General features: G+C 43.9%; 1 protein-coding gene across 1 annotated transcript in view; it reads right to left on the bottom strand.

Annotated features, from left to right (window-relative positions):
• The window catches only part of LOC126335604 (mucin-2-like), a 110,851-nt gene that overhangs the window by 10,853 nt on the left and 75,587 nt on the right, over positions 1–24,411 (bottom strand). The window contains exon 3 of the mRNA XM_049999057.1: positions 17,255–18,124. Within this exon, the coding sequence (XP_049855014.1) occupies positions 17,255–18,124 (870 nt within the window). The remainder of the gene's footprint in view (positions 1–17,254; positions 18,125–24,411) is intronic.

The following is a 24,411-nucleotide window of genomic DNA, read 5'->3' as shown; positions in this document are numbered from 1 at the left end:
GGTAAAGCAGATGTCAGACTGAGATTCATTGGAAGAATCCTAAGGAAATGCAGTTCAAAAACAAAGGAAGTAGGTTACACTACACTTGTTTGCCCAGTGCTCGAATACTGCTCAGCGGTGTGGGATCCGTACCAGATAGGGTTGATAGAAGAGAGAGAGAAGATCCAACGGAGAGCAGTGCGCTTCGTTACAGGATCATTTAGTAATCGCGAAAGCGTTACGGAGATGATAGATAAACTCCCGTGGAAGACTCTGCAAGAGAGACGCTCAGTAGCTCGGTACGGGCTTTTGTTGAAGTTTTGAGAACAGACCTTCACTGAGGAGTTAAGCAGTATATTACTTCCTCCTACGTATATCTCGCGAAGAGACCATGAGGATAAAATCAGAGAGATTAGAGCCCACACAGAGACATACCGACAACCTTTCTTTCCACGAACAAGACGAGACGGGAATAGAAGGGAGAACCGATAGAGGTACTCAAGGTACCCTCCGCCACACACCGTCAGGTTGCTTGCGGAGTATAGATGTAGATGTAGATGTCGATGTTCTGTGGCAGAAACCTCTGGGACCAGTGCGCGACGATTAGCAGCAGTCTCACTCTCTTATCTGGGCGGTACTTCATGAACATTCATTATTTACAGCGCGTCCAGGCCCTAAGGCCATACGATCATCATATCAGTTGGCGGCTCTGTCAATGGCTGTTCCAGAAGCGTGCTACAGATCCACTGTTCACACCCAAAATGTCATTTACCGATGAGGCAAGGTTCACAGGAGCCGGTGCTGTGAATTTCCGTAGCCAGCATGTGTGGGCAGATGTAAATCCCTAAGCAATTCAGAAAAGAGTGCATTAACACCGATTATCAATCGAAGCGTGGACAAGCGTACTTGGCGTAAGACTGACAGGGCCATATGTGCTACCACAAAGGTTAACTGTGGCACGTTATGTGGACTTCCTCGTTAATTTCATACGTCGCTGGCGAATGTTCCGTTGCACCAATGAATACAAATGTGGTTCATGCATGACCGCGCACCTCTGACACAGACATTTCAGGACCGGTGGACAGGTCGTGGGACCCCACACCTTGGCCTGTTCGTTCCCCAGACCTGTCCTCTAGACTTTTGGTTATGGTGACACTTGAAGGAATTCGTCTACGCCACGCCAACCAACGCTGTGCAGACACTACAGGATCGTGTCTTCAATGCATGCTACCAGGTACTATAACAACTGGGTACACTTCAAAGAGTGCGTCATTCTTTGCACCGGAGGGCAGAGGGTTGCATTTTCATGAACGGATGCCTCGTTGACTACCTCCTGTAAACACATATCGCAGAATGTATGCATTTCCGGACCCATGTTTATTGGACTTATCTAAGAAAGTTTGCGTTTCCTGGCCCATTTTTATTGCACTTAATTTTCTTATTTCGATGACACTACCAGCTCTAAGAGTACTTGACCCTTTTTTAACACCCTGTATATTTAAATGTGAATAAAAGCAGAGCTTACATGATCAGTATGTTTTTTTCTTTCATGTTCCCAACTAAAGATGGAAGTTTTATGGATGACAATGCGCCATATCACTAGGTCACAATAGTTCGCGATTGATTTGGAGAACATTCTGAGCAATTCGAGTGAATGACTTGGCCACCGAGCTCGCCCGATGAGGGACATAATCGAGATGTCCGTTCGTGCACAAAATCCTGCACCGGCAACGCTTTCCGCTATTTCGGACGGCTATAGAGGCAGCAAGGGAATTCCATCGATTTGCTGAGTCCAAGCCGGCCGCGGTGGCCGTGCGGTTCTAGGCGCTTCAGTCCGGAACCGCTCGGCTGCTACGGTCGCAGGTGTGATGTCCTTAGCTTAGTCAGGTGTAAGTAGTTCTAAGTTCTAGGGGACTGTTGACCTCAGATAGTACTCAGAGCCATTTGAAATTATTATTATTATTATTATTATTATTATTATTATTTGCTGATTCCATGGCACGTCGAGTTGCTGCACTAGACCTGGCGAAAGGATGTCCGACACGACACTAGGAGGTATCCAATGACTTTTATGACCTCAGTGTGATTGGTGCCTTGAAGTAAAAGTCTGTTCGTCGTTTTTCAATGGGATAATTCCGTCCTTAGACGGCTTTTATGACGACGAAGTAGTGAAATTGTAGCTGAGAATGTTACAAAGCATTTCTGAAATTGAAAAACGCAGATAAGCCAGTAAATGCAAGCGTGGTTGATTATTCTAGCCCACCCCATGGCTGACACAAGGTAACCACTACCATGCCCTATAGTCCCGTTTCCAAAACATCACAGGGACATTTTGCACACCCCGTCTCAGACATCTCCAAAACCTCATCACTTAATTAATTCAGTTTCTAAATTAAATATGTAACGTTTTTTTTCTCAAATGTCGTTTTTCATTTAAGATTTTTGTCTGTTATAATATTATATTTTAATACATGCGTCTTTGGTTCGTAAATACCTTTCAGATACATAATACTACATAATATATTAAAGTCCTTTGGAACAGGAATATAAAAGTTACAATAAATTTAAAATGTTTAATTTTTCCTGCTTGTGAATTCCAAAATATGTATAGGTCGGATACAGTCTCGGACGGTTGTGTTGCTGCTACGGATTCAGACCGCCATTCTTACAAGAGATCGTCAAAAGTTTGCATACTGATCTTAAAATAACTAAAAAATTTATCACGATCGATCCTCAATTAGTATAAAGAATGATCCAACACTGTTTCTCCTCATGTTGGTTGGATGAAGCCACTGCATTGTATTTCTTTTTTTTCAGACGTCTATAAAAGAACACGCATGCAATTAATTAATTGTGATCCATTTGTTTAGATTTGTGTCAAATTTTCGGAACGTCTGACGAGCTGCTACCGGTACAGCGAGTCAGGTACTGTATGGAGGCACAAGATACGGCGCCGTTTGCACGACAGCCGTGCTCGTGGAAAAATGTGAAAGTGCCCTCACTGAATTATGTTTATGATCGCTCCATTTTCCAGGCATCTTTGTTGCATGTGCCAAAGCTGTCACACTTGACAAAATGTTGGAAACGTGAAAATCCTTTGACCGCCTTCTTTTTTACCTTATCGCAACAATTTTCCACGGAAATTGCGATTTGTTTTGTTGTTATAAGTTACAAGAGCTCCGCCTTCTGGGTATTTTCTTGAATTTGCACACAGACGTAAGCACTCGAGAATGCCGGTATATTTCGTTTTCATCATCAGAGAATTGTCTTTACGAACCGAATGTTACGAAGAATGTTCTCCCATTTGTGATTCGGAAGTAATCTTCCGTTGTTGACGGGAATCCAGTGGCGGCAGGAAGAATGTTAATAGCCCAGTTCGTTGCAATTCCATCGCTCCTCACTAAGCGAGCAGTTATCGAGGAAGATTTCATAACCGAACAAGCGCCAGAAAATGATATACCCCAGAAGTACTTCGAATAAATCGAGTACGAACGTGTGTGGAAATGAGAAAGTTCGTTAGCTACAAAATATCGATCAGAATTTACTATTAAAACAATCTGTAGTACTTTTAACAAGTTTAGCAGCTTCAGAAGTTGGCAGACAGAATGCAAAGCATGGAAGAGAATGAATTACAGAAAGCATAGTGAAAAATTAAAAACTAAGAAGTAGGCTGAAACAAGACAATGCTGAGGAAGAACAAAGGCAAATAGAGTACTGAGGAATGAAATTGACCGAGAATAAAAAGAAAGCTAATACTGGATAGACCGCATCAGTGCTACAAAATTAAGATTGTCCTCTAAATGTATCCATTGAACTAGAAGGGAGAGAGTCAACAGCCCTGTTGTACACCCTGTTTGATAGCGGCTCCTTCTTGATGTTTTCCACGTCTTACCACAGCCACCTCTTCTCTATATATTCTCTGCACTAATATGAAAACAAATTACCATAAGTATAGTGTAATACTTAATGACATATAGAACGAGAAATTTTTAACAAATACATGTTAACTTCATTTAATATGGCAGCACATTGTTTAGGGAGTCCAATTTGCTGTTTCGCTGTCAAAGAATTCATTTAAACTGTAGAGTGGTCTTTGGTGTAGATTTTGCGACGTCTTTCCTGTAAATTGCACAAAGTCCAAGGGAGGCATTTCCTTGCTGCACGTATTATAATTGTGGGAGTCACTTCTGTTGGTGAATGTTTCACGATTTGCTTTCACATACATGAGACAGGCGAAGACATACTGACTGAAAATTGTCATCACTCCTAGGCGTGTGAAGATGGATTTGCAGTGGTCCATTTTCTTGCTCCACGTTACAATCCTTCTTGCTTTTTTTTCTAATAGTCGAGTAACTCCATAGTAACTGACCATAGCTGATATGGCTGTGCAACAATGAGTAATTTACCGTCAGCAGATACTGATCAGTTATGACATACTTCAGTTTTCTCAGGAGGTATATGACACGTGACAGTTTGTCACATACACTGGCAGTGTGTTGTTGCCAAGTGAGTTTACTGCCCACAATGAACCCCAGAAGCTTCACAGTTCCTGCCCTTTCTAGGTATCCTTTGCCACTGAGGCTACATACCAATTTTTGAGTTTTTTCTTGTAGCATCAAACAAAGCATCTGTTTCTTGTTGAGCCTTGCTTGCATCAATGCCTTTCGAGTACAGAATAGTGTCATCTGCGAATTGCACGTACTGTCCACAACACTAATTTACAAATAGTTGTCTTCACCGCATGTTGTCAGTGCTGCAAGCGTAAATGGTGTTTCGAAGCAAGGATATTATAGGTAGTTAATTTTAAGTTTCTACTAGTGTGTAATGGAAAGGAGTCTCTGCGTTTGTAAGAGTTCCTCCTTATGAGATGCAACTAATTTTCATAGATCTGGTAGCTGCACTCATTTTTCTTCTTTGGTCCGTGGCCAGTGCCTTCGGGATGGTTAGCAGCAGCTCGTCATTCATTTCTGTTTTCGGCCCTCCTCTTGAGAATGATACAGGCAGTGCAAATGGTACCCTCCATCGTCTGGTTGATGGATTCTAGTCTCGGTCTGCCTCTTACATTCTGCGTACCTTCAATCGTACCTTTGACGATACTATCGCGTCTTAGCAGATGGCCAACCCATGTGCCCCTCCTGTATCTGGCGAGCTGCAGCAGCCAATACTTCTCTTCCTCCACTCTGTGGACCACCTCTTCGTTTGATATCTCGTCTGTTCAGGAAATAATGAGAAGTCTGCGGTAGCACCACATCTCGAAGACTGTTATTACATGGTCTTCTGATTCTCCCAGTGTCTACGTTTCACATCCGTAAAGCAGCACACTGCAGACAAAAGTCTTTATGAGCTCTTCCCTGAGATGTTTGTCTACGTTGTTGGATGTGAGAAGGCTCCTTCTCTTGTTAAAAGTGGCATTTGCCTGGTGGATGCTGCCTGTAATATCCTTCCTTGATCTTCCGTCTGATGTAATTTTACTCTCAGGTAGGCAAAGGATTCGACGTTCTCCAGTCTCTCCCTGCTAAGTGAGCATTCAGTAATGGTGTTTTGCCTACTCACAACTAATATTTGTTTTACATTTATTAACTTTCATATTACAGGAATAGCTGACGGTCTCCATCGCTTTTAATGTTTTGGATCTTCACTTAGCATGGCGGTATCATCAGCATATCTCAATATGTCTATTTTCTTACCTCCTATAACTCCTAGTTTCCCCTTAGCTTCATCTATTGCCCTCTAAATGTATCCATTGAACTGGAAGGGAGAGAGTCAACAGCCCTGTTGTACACCCTGCTTGATAGCGGCTCCTTGTTGTTTTCCACGTCTTACCACAGCCACCTCTTCTCTATATATTCTCTGCACTAATCTTCTGTCATTATACGTTATACCAGTCTCTCTCAACATCTCAAAAAACTGTCGGTAGTCTTTCCTGTCAAATGCTTTTTCTGAGTCGATGAAGGCGAAATATGTGTCTTCAGACTTCTTTAGCCTTTCTTCAAGAATTAACCGTAAGCCGAGTACTGTTTGTCGTGTCCCTACTCCTCTTCTACAGCCAAACTGATCGACCGCGAGCAATGAATCATCTATCCTGCCTTCGATCCGTCTTAGAATGGCAGAGGTCAAGCTCCTAGAGGCTTGTGTTACCAAACTGTGGGTTCTCTGCTGTCCTCATCCGTTTGCAGACGCTTTCTTCGTTATTGGCACGGTGCTACGTTTTCTTTAAAAAAAAAAAATCTGTTGGACCCTCCCGGGTTTCGTACATAGCTTGTACGAGGTGTAACAGTTCTTCATGTAGCTGTTCTCCAGCAGCCTTGATGAGTTCTGCCGGTATATCATCAACTCCAGTGGGGTTCCCAGTCTTTAGGTGACTGACTGCAAGCTAGAACTCATCGTGCACGATATGGTCTCCTCATTCTTCCGAATCGACTTCCTCTGCTTCCTCCAGTTCTAGATCTTCATTATGTTCTCCATACAGTTTCTCATGGTATTGTTTCTGTCTTTCTACCATTCCTTCTTTTCATATAGTACTATTCCGTCTTTATTTGGGACTCCACTGCGTTTTATTCGTCTGTTTCCAAAGAACTGACAATAGCAACTGCGTACTTAACATGAAAACGCCGAGACGTACGTTTATCTGACTTATGAAACACCAGTTCTAGTTTCATCATAATGAGCCAGTTACCCTAACAGGACATTGCCAACGAGAAGAATTAAATCATTTCAGAGAAATCATGGGAAGCTGCTGGGCCTATTAAAGAATTGTCCCAGACGTTAGACATATTTGTCTTCTGTAGTCTGTATCATTACTATTGCCGAAAACTGAAGAAAGATGTACATATCCATAATGTAGAACTGTCCGCTTCACAAAATGCAAAACCTAGCATCCTATGACTACAATATAAAAAGATATTAAGTGTACGTCGAGAGGCTGCAACACGTTTCTTAGCCCGGTGATACGCCGTACTACACACATCAAAAAAAGTTTTGCATCACCCCGGTTCCCAGAACTCCTGAAGATAGACGTTGACTGTGGATATTGTATCACAGACACAGTCCCTTTGATTGTTCGGAGATGTCACTAAACCTGCCCATAGATGTAAACAACCATGCATGAGCAGCGCCTATTAGACGTTGTCACCAGGACAACGCACATCCACACACAGCTGCTGCGACGCAACGAGCTCTTCATCGCGTACAACAACCACCCTGGCCAGCGAGAGTTCCAAATGGCTCTAAGCCCTATGGGACTTAACATCTGAGGTCATCAGTCCCTTAGACTTAGAACTACATAAACCTAACTAAACTAAGGACATTACACACATCCATGCCCGAGGCAAGAATCGAACCTGCGACCGTAGAAGCAGCGTGGTTCCTGCCTGAAGCGCCTAGAACCGCTCAGCCACAGAGGCCGGCGGCCAGCAAGATCTCACTGGTTCTCCCACCTACTGAATGTGTACGGGACACGATAGAGCAGGAACTACCTCACTCTCCAGGACCTGCAAGAATCGTTGCCGTATTTCAACAAAAGGCGCAGGTTGCATGTGAGAATCTACATGGGCGTTGCTGCCAGAGTGGGGTATGCTTTGTAATTATACCACCGTTTTGGCACCCTTTACTATGACGTGTGTTTCATTTGATCTAAATTTGTTGTCAATGATGAATTGCCTGTCACTTCACTTGTCAATAAAGTGGCCTTTTCCTTGAGGGTGCTGGATTTTTTTGGGGCAATTTATAGAATCAGCTGGGGTAATTTGAATATAAGGGGTAATGTGGGTGTAAATGACAATTTTTTAATAATTCTTAATCTAATCACCCTACATATTCAAATTTAATATACGAGGGGCGTTTGAAAAGTACATGCAAAAATAAAAACTACTTTCGTGTTTGGGGTAAACCTTTTTTATTTTTCGACAGAGTCTCCTTTTAGACTTATACATTTCATCCAACGTTGTTCTAGTTTGTTGATGCCTTCTGAATAATAGGACTTGTCCAAGTCTGCAAAACAGCTATTAGTTGCTGCAATACCACCTCGTTTGAATAAAATCTTTGCCCTGCCAGTCATTTCTTCAAATTGAGTAACAAATAGAAGTCTAAGGGAGCCGAGTCTGGAGAATAGGGGGGATATGAAACGAGTTGGAATCGTATTTCCATTAATTTTGCGACCACATTTGTTGAGGTGTGCTCTGGTGCATTGTCATGATGGAAAAGGACTTTTTTGCTGTTCAATGGCCGGCGTTTTTCTTGCAGCTCTGTTTTCAAACGGTTCATTAACGATGAATAATATTCACCTGTAGTAGTTTTACCCTTTTCCAGATAGTCGATCCCCTGTGAATCCCAAAAGACAGACGCCATTCCTTTCCAGCTGAAGGAATTGTCTTCGCCTTTTTTGGTGAAGATTCTCCCTTGGTAACCCATTGTTTAGATTGTTGTTTGGTCTCAGGAATAGAACAATGTATCCATGTTTTATCCACAGTGAAGAAACGACGCATAAAGTCCTGCAGATTATTCCTGAACAGCTGCAAACCATCCTTGCAATACTTCACACAATTCCGGTTTTGGTCTTCGTGAGCAATCGCGGAACCCATCTTGCAGACAGCTTTCTCATGTCTAAATGTTTATGCAAACTATTATGTACCCATTCATTCGAGATGCCCACAGATGCACCTTAACTCTTCTGTCATCCTTCACCATATAATGGATTTTATCAATGATTTCTGGAGTCGTAGCCTCTGCAGGGCGTCCAGAACGTTCAGCATCACTTGTGCCCATACGGCCACTCGAAAATTTTGAAACCACTTATAAACTGTTCTAATCGAAGGTGCAGAGTCGCCGTAATGTTTATCAAGCTTCTCTTTAGTCTCCTGAGGCGTTTTGCCTATCATAAAGTAATGTTTAATCACCACACGTAGTTCTTTTTTGTCCAATTTTTGACAATCATTCGACTTCCATGATTCACACGAATACCAAACACAAAGAAATAGACAAATATGGCTGAAACTTGGTGTGCGTTCTTCCCAAAGATGCTACTAACTAAATATGACCTCGATAAGCGCCGGTGGTGCCATCCCTCGGGCTTTGCACGGACTTTTCAAACGCGCCTCGCATATTCTACATTTCGCAAGTGGCTACAATATGGTGTTAATAATTTGTATTGGCCATAGCGGTACTGCCATTTTGAAATAAATGTTTATTTTTCTTAATGATGCAGTGAAGACATGCAATTGTAGTTGCAGAGGTGCTGTTGAGAAACCAGCTGTGAAACAGTAACGAAACTTAAATATATGTGTACATTACATACGTTTAAAAAAAAAAACATTTAATAAAATTAGAAACGTATCACTAATAGTTTGTTAGTAAATTATAATTTATGAATGTGGGGTTATTTGGGTATAATGCTCTCAGTTTTTATTTCCAGATCATGTCATGTGTTTATATTAAGAAAAGGACAAGCGCATATGACTCTGGTGATCTTGGCCCGAAGGCCACAGAATCAGTAAAAAAACGGAAGGCCAGTGTATGCAGCTGCTAAACAATTCAACATTCCTTATACAATACGACGCCGTTCTTTATAGACCTAGTGATAGAAGTGATGAAACTGAAGACGAAGAAGAAAACCTTGGTTCTACTACAAGAATTAACTCATATTCAGAAATAATAATAGGATCATAGATTTCAGTACATTACCAGAGTTAATGTAGTAAGATAGTGAAGGAGCATAGTGGAAAGGTAAACATCATATCCTCCAGACAAGCGAAACCAATAGTCAGTGAAGTTTTTATCCACATGTGGAAGGGATGCTCATCAGTAAATGTTCTTGGAAATAGATGACATAGAACAGATTGATTTAGAGCAAATACTTCAAGTATTCTTTTGCACCTCATTTTAACTGGGGAATTTCAAGTTTACTTGAATAGCATGAAGCAGGATTATCTGTTTATCTCTTCATGTAATTCAGGCTATTGATTTCTCAACAAATTTTTTGGAAACTTATACATTTGTACTTGGTCGTGGGTTTCATAGGCTTACTATTGTATGGAGAAGTTGTAGCACTAAATGATATTAAAGTATGTTTTACTTGAATAGTATACTTTATGCCCAGATTTTGCCAGGGATAGGGTAAGAGTGGGTAATCATATTTGGAAGTGCAATAGAAACATTCCAGAACGTCACACTGCTAACATGAGAAGAACTGACAGGAAAATTGTATCACAGTAATAAGCTATAAGCCATTAAACTTAAAAATGCTGCCCCTTTATTACCCCAACCGACACTAAGCAGAATAATCGGATTAATGAGGGAGACAAGGTTGTATACCGGCTATTACTTTGATAAACTTATGATCAGCCAAAACTTAACTGCATATTCGACTGACTGTGTGATTTAGGTCGTAATATACCTGTTGTGTTGGGTGTTTTTTTTTTTTTTTTTTTTTTTGCCTCTTGCAACACAGTTTTCGTTTTGAACTTGTAGTGAATGGTAAATACATTGAAATCAACGTAAACTTTCTGTTTGTCTTTGAAACCTCTGTCGTTCTTCAAACGTTGTGTGTAAAAAAGGGTGGGCTACAACAAACGCAGATGGGTCCGCAAATGAATTTTCCAGCCCATATCCTCTACTTGTAAATGTTTCATTACTGAACTCTGAGGTTACAGTATTTATAAGAAAGCAGCTGACACTGTCGAGAGACGGTGTGTATAAAGTGCTAGTGATCTATACTCAGAGGTTTCTGGCTACAGTTGCTAAACGCCAGCAGTTGAAAGTTATTTCGCAAATTCATTATGCACTGAAATGTACTACGTTCCTTTCTGATCGCTGTGTTGCCTCTCGGTGGTATTTTATGTCTTTGCTTCAATATCAGTGAGACACAAGTGGAAACAGTCAACTCATACCAATACCTGGATGTAACAGCTTGTGAGGATATGAAATGGAATGATGGCATAGGCTCAGTCGTAGCTGAAGCAGATGGGAGGCTTCGGCTCATTGTTTTGGATACTGAACAAACGCAGTCAGTCTACCAACGAATTTGCGGTTGGTTTAGCCTTTCGTTTAACCATAATATACGGCACGTGTATCGAATAAAAACCCATGCCCAATATTTGGAATAAAGCACAGACACACCCATCTACAAGAAGAGTAGCAGAAGTGATACACAAAACTACAGTCCAGTATCCTTAACATCACAGGCATACATTTGCTGTAAGATCTTAGAACATGTTGTGGGCTCAAACGTAATGAGGTGTCTCGAACAGAATGACCTCTTCCACGCCAGACAGCACGGATTTCGGAACCGTCGATTACGTGAAAGCCACCTCGTTGTTTTCTCACATGACATCCTGAAAGCCGTCGATCGAGGCAGTCAGGTAAAAGTAGTATTTCTCGATTTCGGAAAAGCATTTGACTCAGTACCACACCTAAGCTCTTTATCAATACCTTGCCGGCAATATTAATATCAACCTTAGATTTTTCGCAGTTGATGCAGTTATCTACAATGAAGTACTGTCGAAAAAGGCTGCGCAAATATTCAGTCAGATCCCGATGAGATTTCAAAGTGGTGCAAAGATTGGCAAATTGCTTTAAATGTTCAGAAATGTAAAACTGTCCACTACAGAAAACGAAAAAACGTAGTAACCTATGCCTAATTTATCAACAAGTCACAGATGGAATCGGTCAGCTCACACAAACACCTGGGCGTAATAACACTTTGTGGGGATATGAAATGGAACGATCACATAGGCTCAGTTGTAGTCACAGTTGGTGGTAGACATCGACTATTGTTAGAAATGCAATCTGTCTCTAAATGATATTGTTTACAAATCGCTCGCATGACTCATCCTAGAATATTGTTCAGACGTGTGGCATATGTACAAAATAGGACTTAAACGGGATGTTGAACGAGTATTGAGAAGGACAGCACAGATGGTCATAGGTTTGTTTGACCCCTAGGGCAGTATCACACTGGTGCTGAAGGAACTGAACTGGTATAGACACTTGAAGATAAACGCAGATTGTCCCGAGAAATAAATGAACAGAAAGGAAAGAGGATGGGAAATAGATAGGATGAAAATAATGACTTCAAGCCACATGAGGCATTGCGACCATTCAACTGTGAGAGTTGAAAATTTTGGGCCGGACGGGGACTCGAAGCTCGATGCTCTATTTCTCTAGTATTGTTGCCTTAACCGTGTTTATAGTTTTACTTTTTTAAAGGAACGTTCCTGACGCCCAAAGTCAGGGGTGGGGGTAAAGTGGGCAGGGGCTGCAACAGGAGTCCTGGCCACCATTTCCCGTTCCCTCCCCAAAGGAAGCAAAGAAAGCATAGGGAACGAGCAACGAAAATAAATAGAACATCAATGATTCATTTATTTTTCCTAATTTTTAATTGCTACCACCGAGGCTAGCAAGAAACCGACGTCGCGAAGAGGAGGGAGCAGCAAGTCGGCAGACTCCGTGACTATCAATGCATAGTTTCATGGAAAATAACATTCTGATGACCAGAGAACAACCAGTTCTAAGAGCAGAAAAGGCGTGGGTCAACTCCTCATTGGAGTCGTATCACAACTCTGGGGTGTGTTAAGTAAGCCACTGGAAAGGAAATTGGAGAAAAATTGTCTGTATTTACGATTGTGGACAACCGCACAATGGCTTTCATTAAGGAAGTGCCAAAAATCAAGGGCATTTTTCTCCCCGTCAGCAAACACGTAGTGAATTCAGTGTCTACAAATCCATTTCACAGAGTTTGCCTTCGTTTGTGGGAAGAATCCCGAGTCCGGGAAGAGAAGCAAGAGAAGAGGTGCCTAATGAGGAGTCGTAGGGTAATTAGCGCCAGCGTCTGTCGCACCAAGGACCGGACACCTAAGGCAGATCTGCAGACCAGGCAATGCTCGTCCGTGTCCAGAACATCAAAGGCGACAGACAACCGGGTGTCTGCAAGGTGAATCCTGTGAAGGCGTGGGTGGCATACTTGTTTCCCATTGACTGTAAGGTACCATGCAGATTGGATGTCAGTGCTAGATAAGGAGCGCACACCAATTGCCGGACGGCACGCTTCCCCTCAACCACATTCGGTGACCTGTACTGCTGGATAAAGCCATAGATCGTCTTCGTGGCAATATAGCAGTACATACATAGCTCAGGTCGAGGAAAAAGAAGGGCAGTGATACGTCCAAAAGCTGGGTAGGGCCTGAGAGAGAGTTTGGTTCAAATGGCTCAAATGGCTCTGAGTACTATAGGACTTAACATCTGTAGTCATCAGTCCCCTAGAACTTAGAACTACTTAAACCTAACTAACCTAAAGACATCACACACATCCATGCCCGAGGCAGGATTCGAACCTGCGACCGTAGCAGTCGCGCGGTTCTAGACTGAAGGGCCTAGAACCGCTTGGTCACCGCGGCCGGCAGAGAGTTTGGTGCAAGGGCCTCCAGCAACAAGCTGATAAGGCACGTAGGACTGTGGCGCCACAGCACAGTTTGAGATCTGACAAAGAGGGCTATCGCTTAGTCAGGAACATGAGACAGGCTCTGCACTGCAGTCCCTTCTCTAAATCCTCGCACGAAGGAAAAAATGGCTGACATCGAAATAAGTGTCCAAGGAATAGAAAAGCAACTGACCCAACAGACGAAAGTCCACTGGACTTGACGGGATACCAATTCGATTCTACACAGAGTACGCGAAAGAACTTGCCGCCCCCCCCCCCCCCCCCCCCCCCATTAACAGCCGTGTACCGCAAGTCTCTAGAGGAACGTAAGGTACCAAATGATTGGAAAAGAGCACAAGTAGTCCAAGTCGTCGAGAAGGGTCGTCGAGCAGATGCGCAAAACTATAAACCTATATCCCTGACATCGATCTGTTGTAGAATTTTAGAACATGTTTTTTGCTCGCGTATCATGTCATTTCTGGAAACCCAGAATCTACTCTGTAGGAATCAACATGGATTCCGGAAACAGCGATCGCGTGAGACCCAACTCGCTTTATTTGCTCATGAGACCCAGAAAATATTAGATACAGGCTCCCTGGTAGATTCCATTTTCCTTGACTTCCGGAAGACGTTCGATACAGTTCCGCACTGTCACCTGATAAACAAAGTAGGAGCCTACGGAATATCAGACCAGCTGTGTGTCTGGATTGAAGAATTTTAGCAAACAGAACACAGCATGTTGTTCTCAACGGAGAGACGTCTACAGACGATAAAGTAACCTGTGGCGTGCCACGGAGGAGTGTTATGTGACCATTGCTTTTCACAATATATATAAATGACCTAGTAGATAGTGTCGGAAGTTCCATGCGGCTTTTCGCGGTTGATGCTGTAGTATACAGAGAAGTTGCAGCATTAGAAAATTGCAGCGAAATGCAGGAAGATCTGCAACGGATAGGCAATTGGTGCAGGAAGTGGCAACAGACCCTTAACATACACAAATGTAAAGCATTGCGAATACATAGAAAAGAGGATCCTTTATTGTATGGTTATATGATAGCGGAACAAACACTGAAACCAGAAATTCTGTAAAATATCTCGGAGTATGTGTACGGAACGATTTGATGTGGAATGATCATATAAAATTCATTGTTGGTAAGGCGGGTACCAGGTTGAGATTCATTGGGAGAGTCCTTAGAAAATGTAGTCCATCAACAAAGGAAGTCGCTTACAAAACACTCGTTGGACCTATACTTGAGTATTGTTCATGAGTGTGGGATTCGTACCAGATCGGGTTGACAGAGGAGATAGAGAAGATCCAAAGAAGAGCGGCGCGTTTCGTCACAGGGTTATTTGGTAAGCGTGATAGCGTTACGGAGGTGTTTAGCAAATTCAAGTGGCAGACTCTGCAAGTGAGGCCCTCTGCATCACGGTGTAGATTGCTGTCCAGGTTTCGAGAGGGTGCGTTTCTGGATGAGGTATCGAATTTATTGCTTCCCCCTACTTATACCTCCCGAGAGATTCGAGCGTGCAAGGAGGCTTTCCGGCAGTCGTTCTTCCCGCGAACCATACGTGACTGGAACAGGAAAGGGAGGTAATGACAGTGGCACGTAAAGTGCCCTCTGCCACACACCGTTGGGTGGCTTGCGGAGTATAAATGTAAATGTAGATGAAGATGTAGAAACTCCATCTTTTGGTGACAAGGAACATGCTGCAGCAGTGGCGTGGTGGTGGTGGCAGTAGTGTCCTGTTTCTGCTTGCTATCTACAGTAGTGCGCAACCATGGCAGTCCTGTGAGAGTGCGCAAACACTCAGTAGGTGGTGAACTTACTGGAAGAGGCACTCCTTGGTATGGTGGTTGTTTAAATAAACACACAATTGTTCCCATCCTAACTTGGCTCTTAGCACTGGAACCAAGGACAGGTTGCTGGCAGACTTCTCAACCAGTCTGGTGATTGTAAACACTGTGATCGTGAAATAGGGAGCTGTCCCTGGCAAGGTATTTGTTTAAATAAAAATGTGAGTGTTCCTACTACACAGCATCCAGTTTGTACTTTAACCTAGGGGAGTAGGTCAGGCTGTTGTTGGTGGTGGAGGTAGCTTTGGGCGGAGCAACTGCAATGCTGCCCGCACGTTACAGAGAGACGCGTATTGCAGGGCAATGCCGACAGCAGGGTGGTGCAACCGCTAGGGGGTGGCAGTTTGGGGGTGTGGGGCCATACACCCTCTCCTCACAAGTGCTTTTTTAAATAACTACATGTCCAAACTCAGAGTTTGCAGTGACCATGCACCTCTGCGTGAGTAATAGGACTGGGCCAGTACCTCAAGTCTGGACAAAATCCCAAACTGTTGTAAATAGAGCGACAGGTCAGGGATGACTGTGACATAATGGAACCAGTGGCAGTATCCCCAGTCGCCAACTTCTATTCCAGGGTATACGTCTTGAATTCTGACGTTATAATTAGGATGGTGCTCGTATTCGAAGTCAACCATCATGACAACGTGTGATTTTGAATTTCCCACCAATTTACACTTAGGCCAACAGCAACCCTTCTTTCATAGGAAATCTATTACTACAATTGGACTATGTCTTGAATCTCCTGTCAGAAGTTGGATTCCTACCATTTTATTCGTAGGACAATTGGCCGTTCTCAGGTGGGGTGGGGGTGTGAATGTGGAAAAGTCATCGGTGACATACTCTGTGTTTCAACCTGCCCTGTGAACTTACTGGCTAGTGGGGTGAGCTTGTTAGGTGGTTAGGGAAGAAAGTGTGTTGGATGTTGGAGAGATTAATCCAAGCAGCATACATAGTCTCCTTGAAGTTAAGAATGTCTCATGACAGTGTCCAGCGTATTTTGAATGCCGAATCCTTACATGCCTTTCATACCCAAAAGGTACACTTATTGCACCATAAAGATCTTGCATGTTTGTGTTTTGCACAGTTGTTTATGCAACAAAGTGGCCAATATGTGCATTTCTAGCTTGTGTGTTGTTTACTGATGAGGCCAGATCCATTAGGGATGGCATATTCAATCACTAAAAGGAGCACCTGTCAGCGCCAGAAAACCCTTATGGTGTGCAACACTACATGGTACAACATTGCAGTACATTTTTGAGTGGATTTGGTCAACGACTGTTTAGTCAGACAATACCTTTTACCATCTCACTTGAGTGCTACAAATTATCAGACCTTTCTGGAACAGGTTTTTCCTAGCTTGGTTGTAGAAGTTCCAGCAAATGTGAGGCACAGTATGTGGTTCCAACATGAGGAGGCACCTGTTAATTTTGCCCTGGATATTCATAGACACTTGCACTGGCTATTCTAACATTGATGGACTTAGTGTGGTGGACTCATTTCATGGCCCCGACACTCACCAGATTTATCGAGCCTTGATTTCTTTCTGTGGGGAGCCATGCATGGCAAACCTGTGGAGTGTCAAATGAATCTCATTGCAAGAATCGTGTGCACAACAGCTACAGTCAAAGAAATTCCTGGTGCATTGAAATGCGTCTATTGGTGTCAGGCATGTATGACATCCAATAGTACAAACTTTGAGCATCTGTTCTAATATATGAACGGTATTTATGTCACACACCATGTGCGCTCATCACGTCCAATAGTTGTTTCAAATGAATCATTTCTTGTTTCTTCTCTAATCTCTGACCTCTGTTAATGCTTACCATTGACATTTGTAGTCATGCGTTCCTTTGCAATTCTTAATCCTTATGAAGTTCCCCATCTTCCCTAGAAGTCTGTCACAAAATTTCTCGGATGCCATGTACAGATGTCCTCAGAATTGACAGACCATCGTTGATTGCATCTTTTGATCTTATGAAAGGTGAAGATAAAGTTGAGTGACCTCGTACCTGGAATGGATGAGCCCTGTGCACCCGGTGTGCATGTCGTAGGCTGGCTCACAGCATCTGACTTCACTGGTGGCGGCACTGACACAGAAGACTGGACCGGATCGAGGAAGCCCGACACTAGAATGGCCGGGCTCCGGGTCCCGATAGGGGACGGCGTCGTAGCACAGCCAGTAGACGGGCTCAGAGAGCTGTACTGGCCCGATGTTGACAAAGGTGAGGAATACCAGTCCCCGTTCTGCAGTGTAGACCAGTAGTACTGAGTCGCCGTGTCCGTGTAGTAGGGCTGAGTATAGTACAGGTAGTAGGGCTCCTGAGTGGTCGTGGGGGTCTGGTACTGGTTGTAGTAGGGCTGCTGTTGGCCAGCCTGGCCAGTGCTGTAGAGAGCGGGCTGGTTGGTGGTGTAGTAGTAGGGCAGGTAGTAGTAATAGTCCGGATAGTACGGCTGCTGTGTGTATCCGGCAGAGGGGTTCTGGTCGCTAGGGGGTGGCGGCTGTGTCGCGGTCTGCTGGGTGCTGGCGTCGCTTGCAGGCTGGGTCGAGGGAGTGGTGGTGTCCACAGGTCGCTGGCTGGAGGCGGCTGGCGGAGGTGTGGTAGTGGTGGTGGTGGTAGCAGCCGGCGTCGGCGTGGTGTCTGGCGCCACCTGCTGCTGGCCACCTGGCTGCGGGTCCACCTGCTGCGGGCCCTGCGCGCAGTGCTGCTCTTGTGCATTGCGCGGCCGCCGGCACGACTTGGCGCCGTTGTCGAACAGATAGCCGTGTGCGCACGTGGCGGGCGTCGCCATGCCGGACACGCACAGCGTGTAGGCGGCCGTGCAGGCGCCCCCGTACACACCGTTCAGTCGCAGGCAGTCCCCGTGGCCGCGTGCCGGCTCTGCAACAGTTTCCCAAGTGAGTCTCCGTTACCGTCCTTTCGACAAATAGTTGAAATGGCTCTGAGTACTATGGGACAAAACTGCTGAGGTCCCCTCGAACAGGGGTCTCGAAATTACGGCCCGCGGGCCGAAACCGGCCCGCGAGAGCCGGCAAACCGGCCCGCGTTAGCTGGCCGGACATCCCCGGTGTCCGGCCTGCCAAATGTTTGAGGTGGTACCTATACTGCCAACAATTGAGTTTCGAGACCTATCGCGACCGATACACCGCGACATTGGCTCTGCTACTCGCTACAAGACTACATAACTAAACTTATTGTTGCACCGCTTGAAATAACAATGCGTTGACATACTCTCTTACGTCTTTACAGTAATAGTGTTGCCAACAATGATTCTGACATTTCGTTAACTTTGCAGGACGCTTTCGTGAAGAATGTGCAGTGAAATACTTTTTTTGTCGGTGAAATTCGCCAGAATAAAATACGCCAGAATTTCGGTCAGGTGCGTCCACCAATCAAAATTATGTAGTTAAATAAAAATCGTAGTTCGTTTCAGAGCTAGCTGTTCCCACAACCTTAGATTTTTGCGATTTCATCTTTCCTTTAGCCTTACATTACGGTGATCATGGAGTGCTATGGTGCTTTAATCCCTCTATATAGATCATGGCCCTTATGACTTCGTGGAGGCGTCAATGTGTCCCCTAGAACATAGAACTACTTAAACGTAACTAACCTAAGGACATCACATACATCCATGCCCGAGGCAGGATTCGACCTGCGACTGTAGCGGTCGCGTGGTTCCAGACTGAAGCGCCTAGAACCGCTCGGCCCCTCTGGCCGGCGTTGTTTCGACCGTTAACAGATAACTTCTTGTACGGACAATCACAGTCGCCGTGGTTGGACCAACTTTTTAATAGAGGGCTTTGAGGAGAGAGTGCTGTAATCGGTGGTTCTTCAACCAACTACACTACTGCCCATTAAAATTGCTACACCACGAAGATCACGTGCTACGGACGCGAAATTTAACGGACAGGAAGAAGATGCTGTGATATGCAAATGATTAGCTTTTCAGAGCATACACACAAGATTGGCGCCGGTGGCGACACCTACAACGTGCTGGCATGAGAAATGTTTCCAACCGATTTCTCATACACAAACAACAGTTGACCGGTGTTGCCTGGTGAAGCGCTGTTGTGATGCCTCGTGTAAGGAGGAGAAATTGATACCATCACGTTTCCGACTTTGATAAAGGTCGGATTGTAGCCTATCGCGACATTTCTGCTCGCGTTTGTCGAGATACAATGACTGTTAGCAGAATATGGAATCGGTGGGTTCAGGAGGGTAATACGGAAGGCCGTGCTCGTCCCAACGGCCTCGTATCACTATCAGTTGAGATGACACGCATCTTATCCGCATGGCTGTAACGAATCGTGCAGCCACATCTCGATCCCTGAGTCAACAGATGGGGACGTTTGCAAGACAACAACCATCTGCACGAACAGTTCGACGACGTTTGCAGCAAGATGGACTATCAGCTCGGAGACCACGGCTCCGGTTACCCTTGACGCTGCATCACAGACTGGAGCGCCTTCGATGGTGTACTCAACGACGAACCTGGGTGCAAGAATGGCAAAACCTCATTTCTTCGGATGAATCCAGATGCTGTTCACAGCATCATGATGTCGCATCCGTGTTTGGCGACACCGCGGTGAACGCACATTGGAAGTGTGTATTCGTCAGCGCCATACTCGCGTATCACCCGGCGTATGGTATGGGGTGCCATTGGTTACACGTCTTGGTCACCTCTTGTTCGCATTGACGGCACTTTGAACAGTGGACGCTACATTTCAGATGTGTTACGACCCGTGGCTCTACCCTTCATTCGATCCCTGCGAAGCACATTTCAGCAGAATAACTCACTACCGCATGTTGCATGTCCTGTACGGGCTTTTCTGGATACAGAAAATGTTCGACTGCTGCCCTGGCCAGCACATTCTCCAGATCTCTCACCAACTGAAAACGTCTGGTCAATGGTGGCCGAGCAACTGGCTCGCCACAATACGCCAGTCATTACTCTTGATGAACTGTGGTATCGTGTTGCAGCTGCATGGGCAGCTGTACCTGTACACGCCATCCAAGATCAGTTTGTTTGGCGGCCGGTTTGGCCGTGCGGTTCTAGGAGCTTCAGTCTGGAACCGCGTGGCCGCTACAGGCGTGGACGTGTGTGATGTCCTTAGGTTAGTTAGGTTTAAGTAGTTCTAAGTTCTAGGGAACTGATGACTACAGATGTTAAGTCCCATAGTGCCCACAGCCATTTGAACCATGCTCTGTTTGACTCAATGCCCAGGCGTATCAAGGCCGTTATTACGGCCAGATGTGTTTGTTCTGGGTACTGATTTCCCAGGATCTGTGCACCCAAATTGCGTGAAAATGTAATCACATGTCAGTCCTAGTATAATATATTTGTCCAATGAATACCCGTTTATCATCTGCATTTCTTTTTGGTGTAGCAATTTTAATAGCCAGCAGTATATAGTTTGGAGGTATGGGGACGCTACTTAAAATGATCCTTTCTGTGTCAAATTTGTTGATATCAGTGCCTGTGTTACAAAATTTACACACAAACTTTTCTGCTTCAGTCACTTTTTACTAATATTCATTTACCCTGCGCATTTCAGCATTATGCTGCCATCAGCAGGTAGGTTGGTTATCTGTACATAAATTTTTAACTATAGATTCATTAGAAGTGAAATAAGGTCCATTTAGTTGCTGTGCCGGTGAGGTTATGGACCAAACTTTGTTCCTGCATAGTTGGATTAATTTATTTCAAACAATACCGTATATCGATTGTAAAATGTAAAATGACTTTATACCCCTAATTGCATATAGGCAAAGGTCCCGAGTTCGAGTCTCGGTCCGGCAAACAGTTTTAATCTGCCAGGAAGTTTCAATTGTATATGTGTCTGACTGAATAAAAAACAATGATGCTACATCAAAAATCAAGTATGATGTATTGGGATACGTAACAGATGCCAAACTGTCAGGGTTGAACGACGACTGCCTGTTGAAATTGACAGAACATGTGAAGGCTTTCTACATCTACACCTAATTCTCGAAACTATGATGAGATGCATGGCAGAGTGTACAAACCACTCTTCCGCTTGCCATTCAATATGGAGCGTGGGAAGAATGATTCTCTGAATACCTCTGTGCGTGCTGTAATTATTCTAATCTTATCCCCACAATCCCTATGTGAGCAGCACATAGAGGATTGTACGGTATCGCCAGAATCATCATTTAAATCTGGTTCTGGAAGCTTTCTTAATAGGCATTCGCAGAATAGTTTTCGTCTATGTTCAAGAGTTTTCCAATTCAGTTTCTTCAGTATCTCTGTGACACTCTCCCATTGATCAGACAAATCTGTGACCATTTCTGTCGCCTTTCTCTCTATATGTTCAATTCCCCTGTTAGTCCTCTCTGGTATGGTTCCCAGTCACTTGAGCAATATGCTAGAAGATGTCACATAAGTGATTCATAAGCAATCTCCTTTGTAGACTAATTGCACGCCCCCAGCATTCTACTAATAAGGCAAAGTCTGAAAAAAAAACGGAACTCCGTCCGAAAAGGCCTTGAAAAGCCCAACGGTACCGACCGGCCGCCGTGTCATCCTCACCCCACAGGCTTCATTGGATGCGGATATGGAGGGGCATGTGGTCAGCACACCGTCCTCCTGGCCATTTGTCAGTTTACTAGACCGGAGCCGCTACTTCTCAATGAAGTAGCTCCTCAGTTCACCTCACATGGGCTGAGTGCACCCCTCTTGTCAACAGTGCTCAGCACACCGGATGGTCACCCATCCAAGTGCTAGCCCAGCCCACCAGCGTTTAACTTCGGTGATCTGACGGAAACCGATGTTACCACTGCGGCAAGGCCATTGGCAAGGTAAAGTCTACCACCTGTTTCATCCACAACTAAGCCTATGTGATCATTTCATTTCATGTAACTACACAGCGTTACACCCAGGTATTTGTATGAGTTGTGCCGATAGGACATTACATCTTTTCGTTTCTTGAAGTGTACAATTTTACATTTCTGAACATTTCAAGCAAGTTGCCAATCTTTGCATCACTTTGAAATCTTATCAAGATGTGACTAAATATATATGCGACTTCTTTCAGATAGTACTTCATTATAGATAACTCCATCATCTCCAGAAGGTCTGAAGCTTCTATTAATATTGTCTGCAAGGTCATTGCCACTAGGCGTAGGTGAGGTACTGAGTCAATTCTTTTTCGGAAACCAAGAAATGCTGCATCTACTCAACTGCCTTGATCCAAAGCTTTCAGTACGTCATGTGAAAAATGTACGAGTTGGTTTTCACATGATCAGTGCTTTCGAAATCCATTCTGGTTGGCACTGAGAAGGTCATTTTGTTCAAGACTTTGAGCTCAGAATATGTTTTAAGATTCTACAACAAATCGATGTGAAGGATATAGGAAGTATTTTTGTGGTTCAAAGGGCTTTGAGCACTATGGGACTTAACATCTGAGGTCATCAGTCCCCTAGAACTTAGAACTACTTGAACCTAACTAACCTAAGGACATCACACACGTCCATGCCCGAGGCAGGATTCGAACCTGCGACCGTAGCAGTCGCGCGGTTCCGGGCTGACGCGCCTAGAAACGCTTGGTCACCGCGGCCGGCGTACTTTTGTGAACTACTTCTAGTACCCTTATTGTAGACAGGTGTGACCTGTGCTTTTTTCCAAGAGTTGAGCACAGTCTTTTGTTCGAGGATCTACAATAGGTTACAGTTAGAAGAGGGGCTAATTCAGCCGCAAATTCAGTATAGACCCTGACAAGAATTCTGTCGGGCCCTGAAGCTTTGTTCAATTTCGACGATTTCAACACTGACACTAATACTTATTTCATTCATCTTCTCAGAGTGGTATGAGGACTAAATTTGACCAATTACCCTTTGTTTTCCTTTTTAATGGAACATTTGAAAACGGAGTTAAGCATTTCAGCTTTTTTTTTTCTGCCCTTAATTTCAGTTCCCATCTCATTCGCTAGGGACTGGACTCTAACTTTGGTGCCACTTACAGCCTTTGTATATGACCAGAATTTCTTTGGGTTCTGTGAAAGATCCTTTGACAATATTTTGCTATGGTGGTCACTGAAGACACCACGCACTGTTCTCTTGACAGCTAAACGTGTTTCATTCAGAATCTCTCTATCTATAGCCCTACTTTTCGTTTTACACCTATTATGCAATAATCTCTGTTTACTAGGAAGTTTCTTTACAGTGACTCTGCAGTTCAAGGTAAACTGTTCTTTTAAACTTGAGCCAGATTTCCTCTACATGCTCCCGCTCTGTGGTGAAAGTTTCACGTTCCTCGTTGAGATATGACACTACTGATTTTTTTATCTAGTTTACTGAACATATATATCTTTCTGCTTATTGTAGTTGTCCTTTGTGCTTTGGGAAGCATTATTGCCACAACTGCCTCTTGGTCACTGATGTCAGTTTCGATGTGGTCATCCTCAAAGAGGTCAGGTCTGTTTGTTGCCATTAGATCCAATATATTTCCACCATGAGTGGGGTTCCTATTTAGCTGTTCTGGGTAGTTTTCAGAGAAGGACATTAGTAATGTTTCACAGGATGTCTTATCCACTAACAAAACTAAAAATTTTACAATTAATTGTTGGATAATTTAAGTCTCCACTGATATTACAGTATGATTGGGGATCTAATGTACAAATGAACTGAGGTTTTCTTCGAAGTTTTCAGTTATATCAGGAAACGTTTGTGGTGTACTATAGAAAGATGCAATTATCATTTTATGCCCATCCCTGATACTGAGTCTTGCCCAAACAATCTTATTCGCAGGTTCAGTTTCTATATCAGTGCATTTTAGTTCCTTGTGTACTGTGACAAATACACCACCTCCATTTTCCATTTGCCTGTCATTTCGATATACACTTAAGTTTTCCCTAAAAATATCTCTGCTGTCAATTTCAGGTTTCAACTAGCTTTCTGTATCTAATATGTGAGCTCCACTGCTTGCCATGGGAACTTCAAACTCTGGCACTTTGTTGCGAATGCTTCCGCAGTTAACCACTAGGATTTTAATATTCTCACCTGTGGGAAGCATTTCCTTCGATGTTAAGTTGATACTTCTGGGTTTCCTACAGCTATCATCATCTGGATTGGATGGAGAGTCGCCTAATCTAAAAAACCCTTGTGCGCACCCCCCACACAACAGCTATCTCAGTAGCAGTCTCTAATGT

This window comes from Schistocerca gregaria, chromosome 2, assembly GCF_023897955.1.
Source record: "Schistocerca gregaria isolate iqSchGreg1 chromosome 2, iqSchGreg1.2, whole genome shotgun sequence".
Classification (NCBI taxonomy): domain Eukaryota; kingdom Metazoa; phylum Arthropoda; class Insecta; order Orthoptera; family Acrididae; genus Schistocerca; species Schistocerca gregaria.
This window is presented reverse-complemented; position numbering and strand designations above follow the sequence as displayed.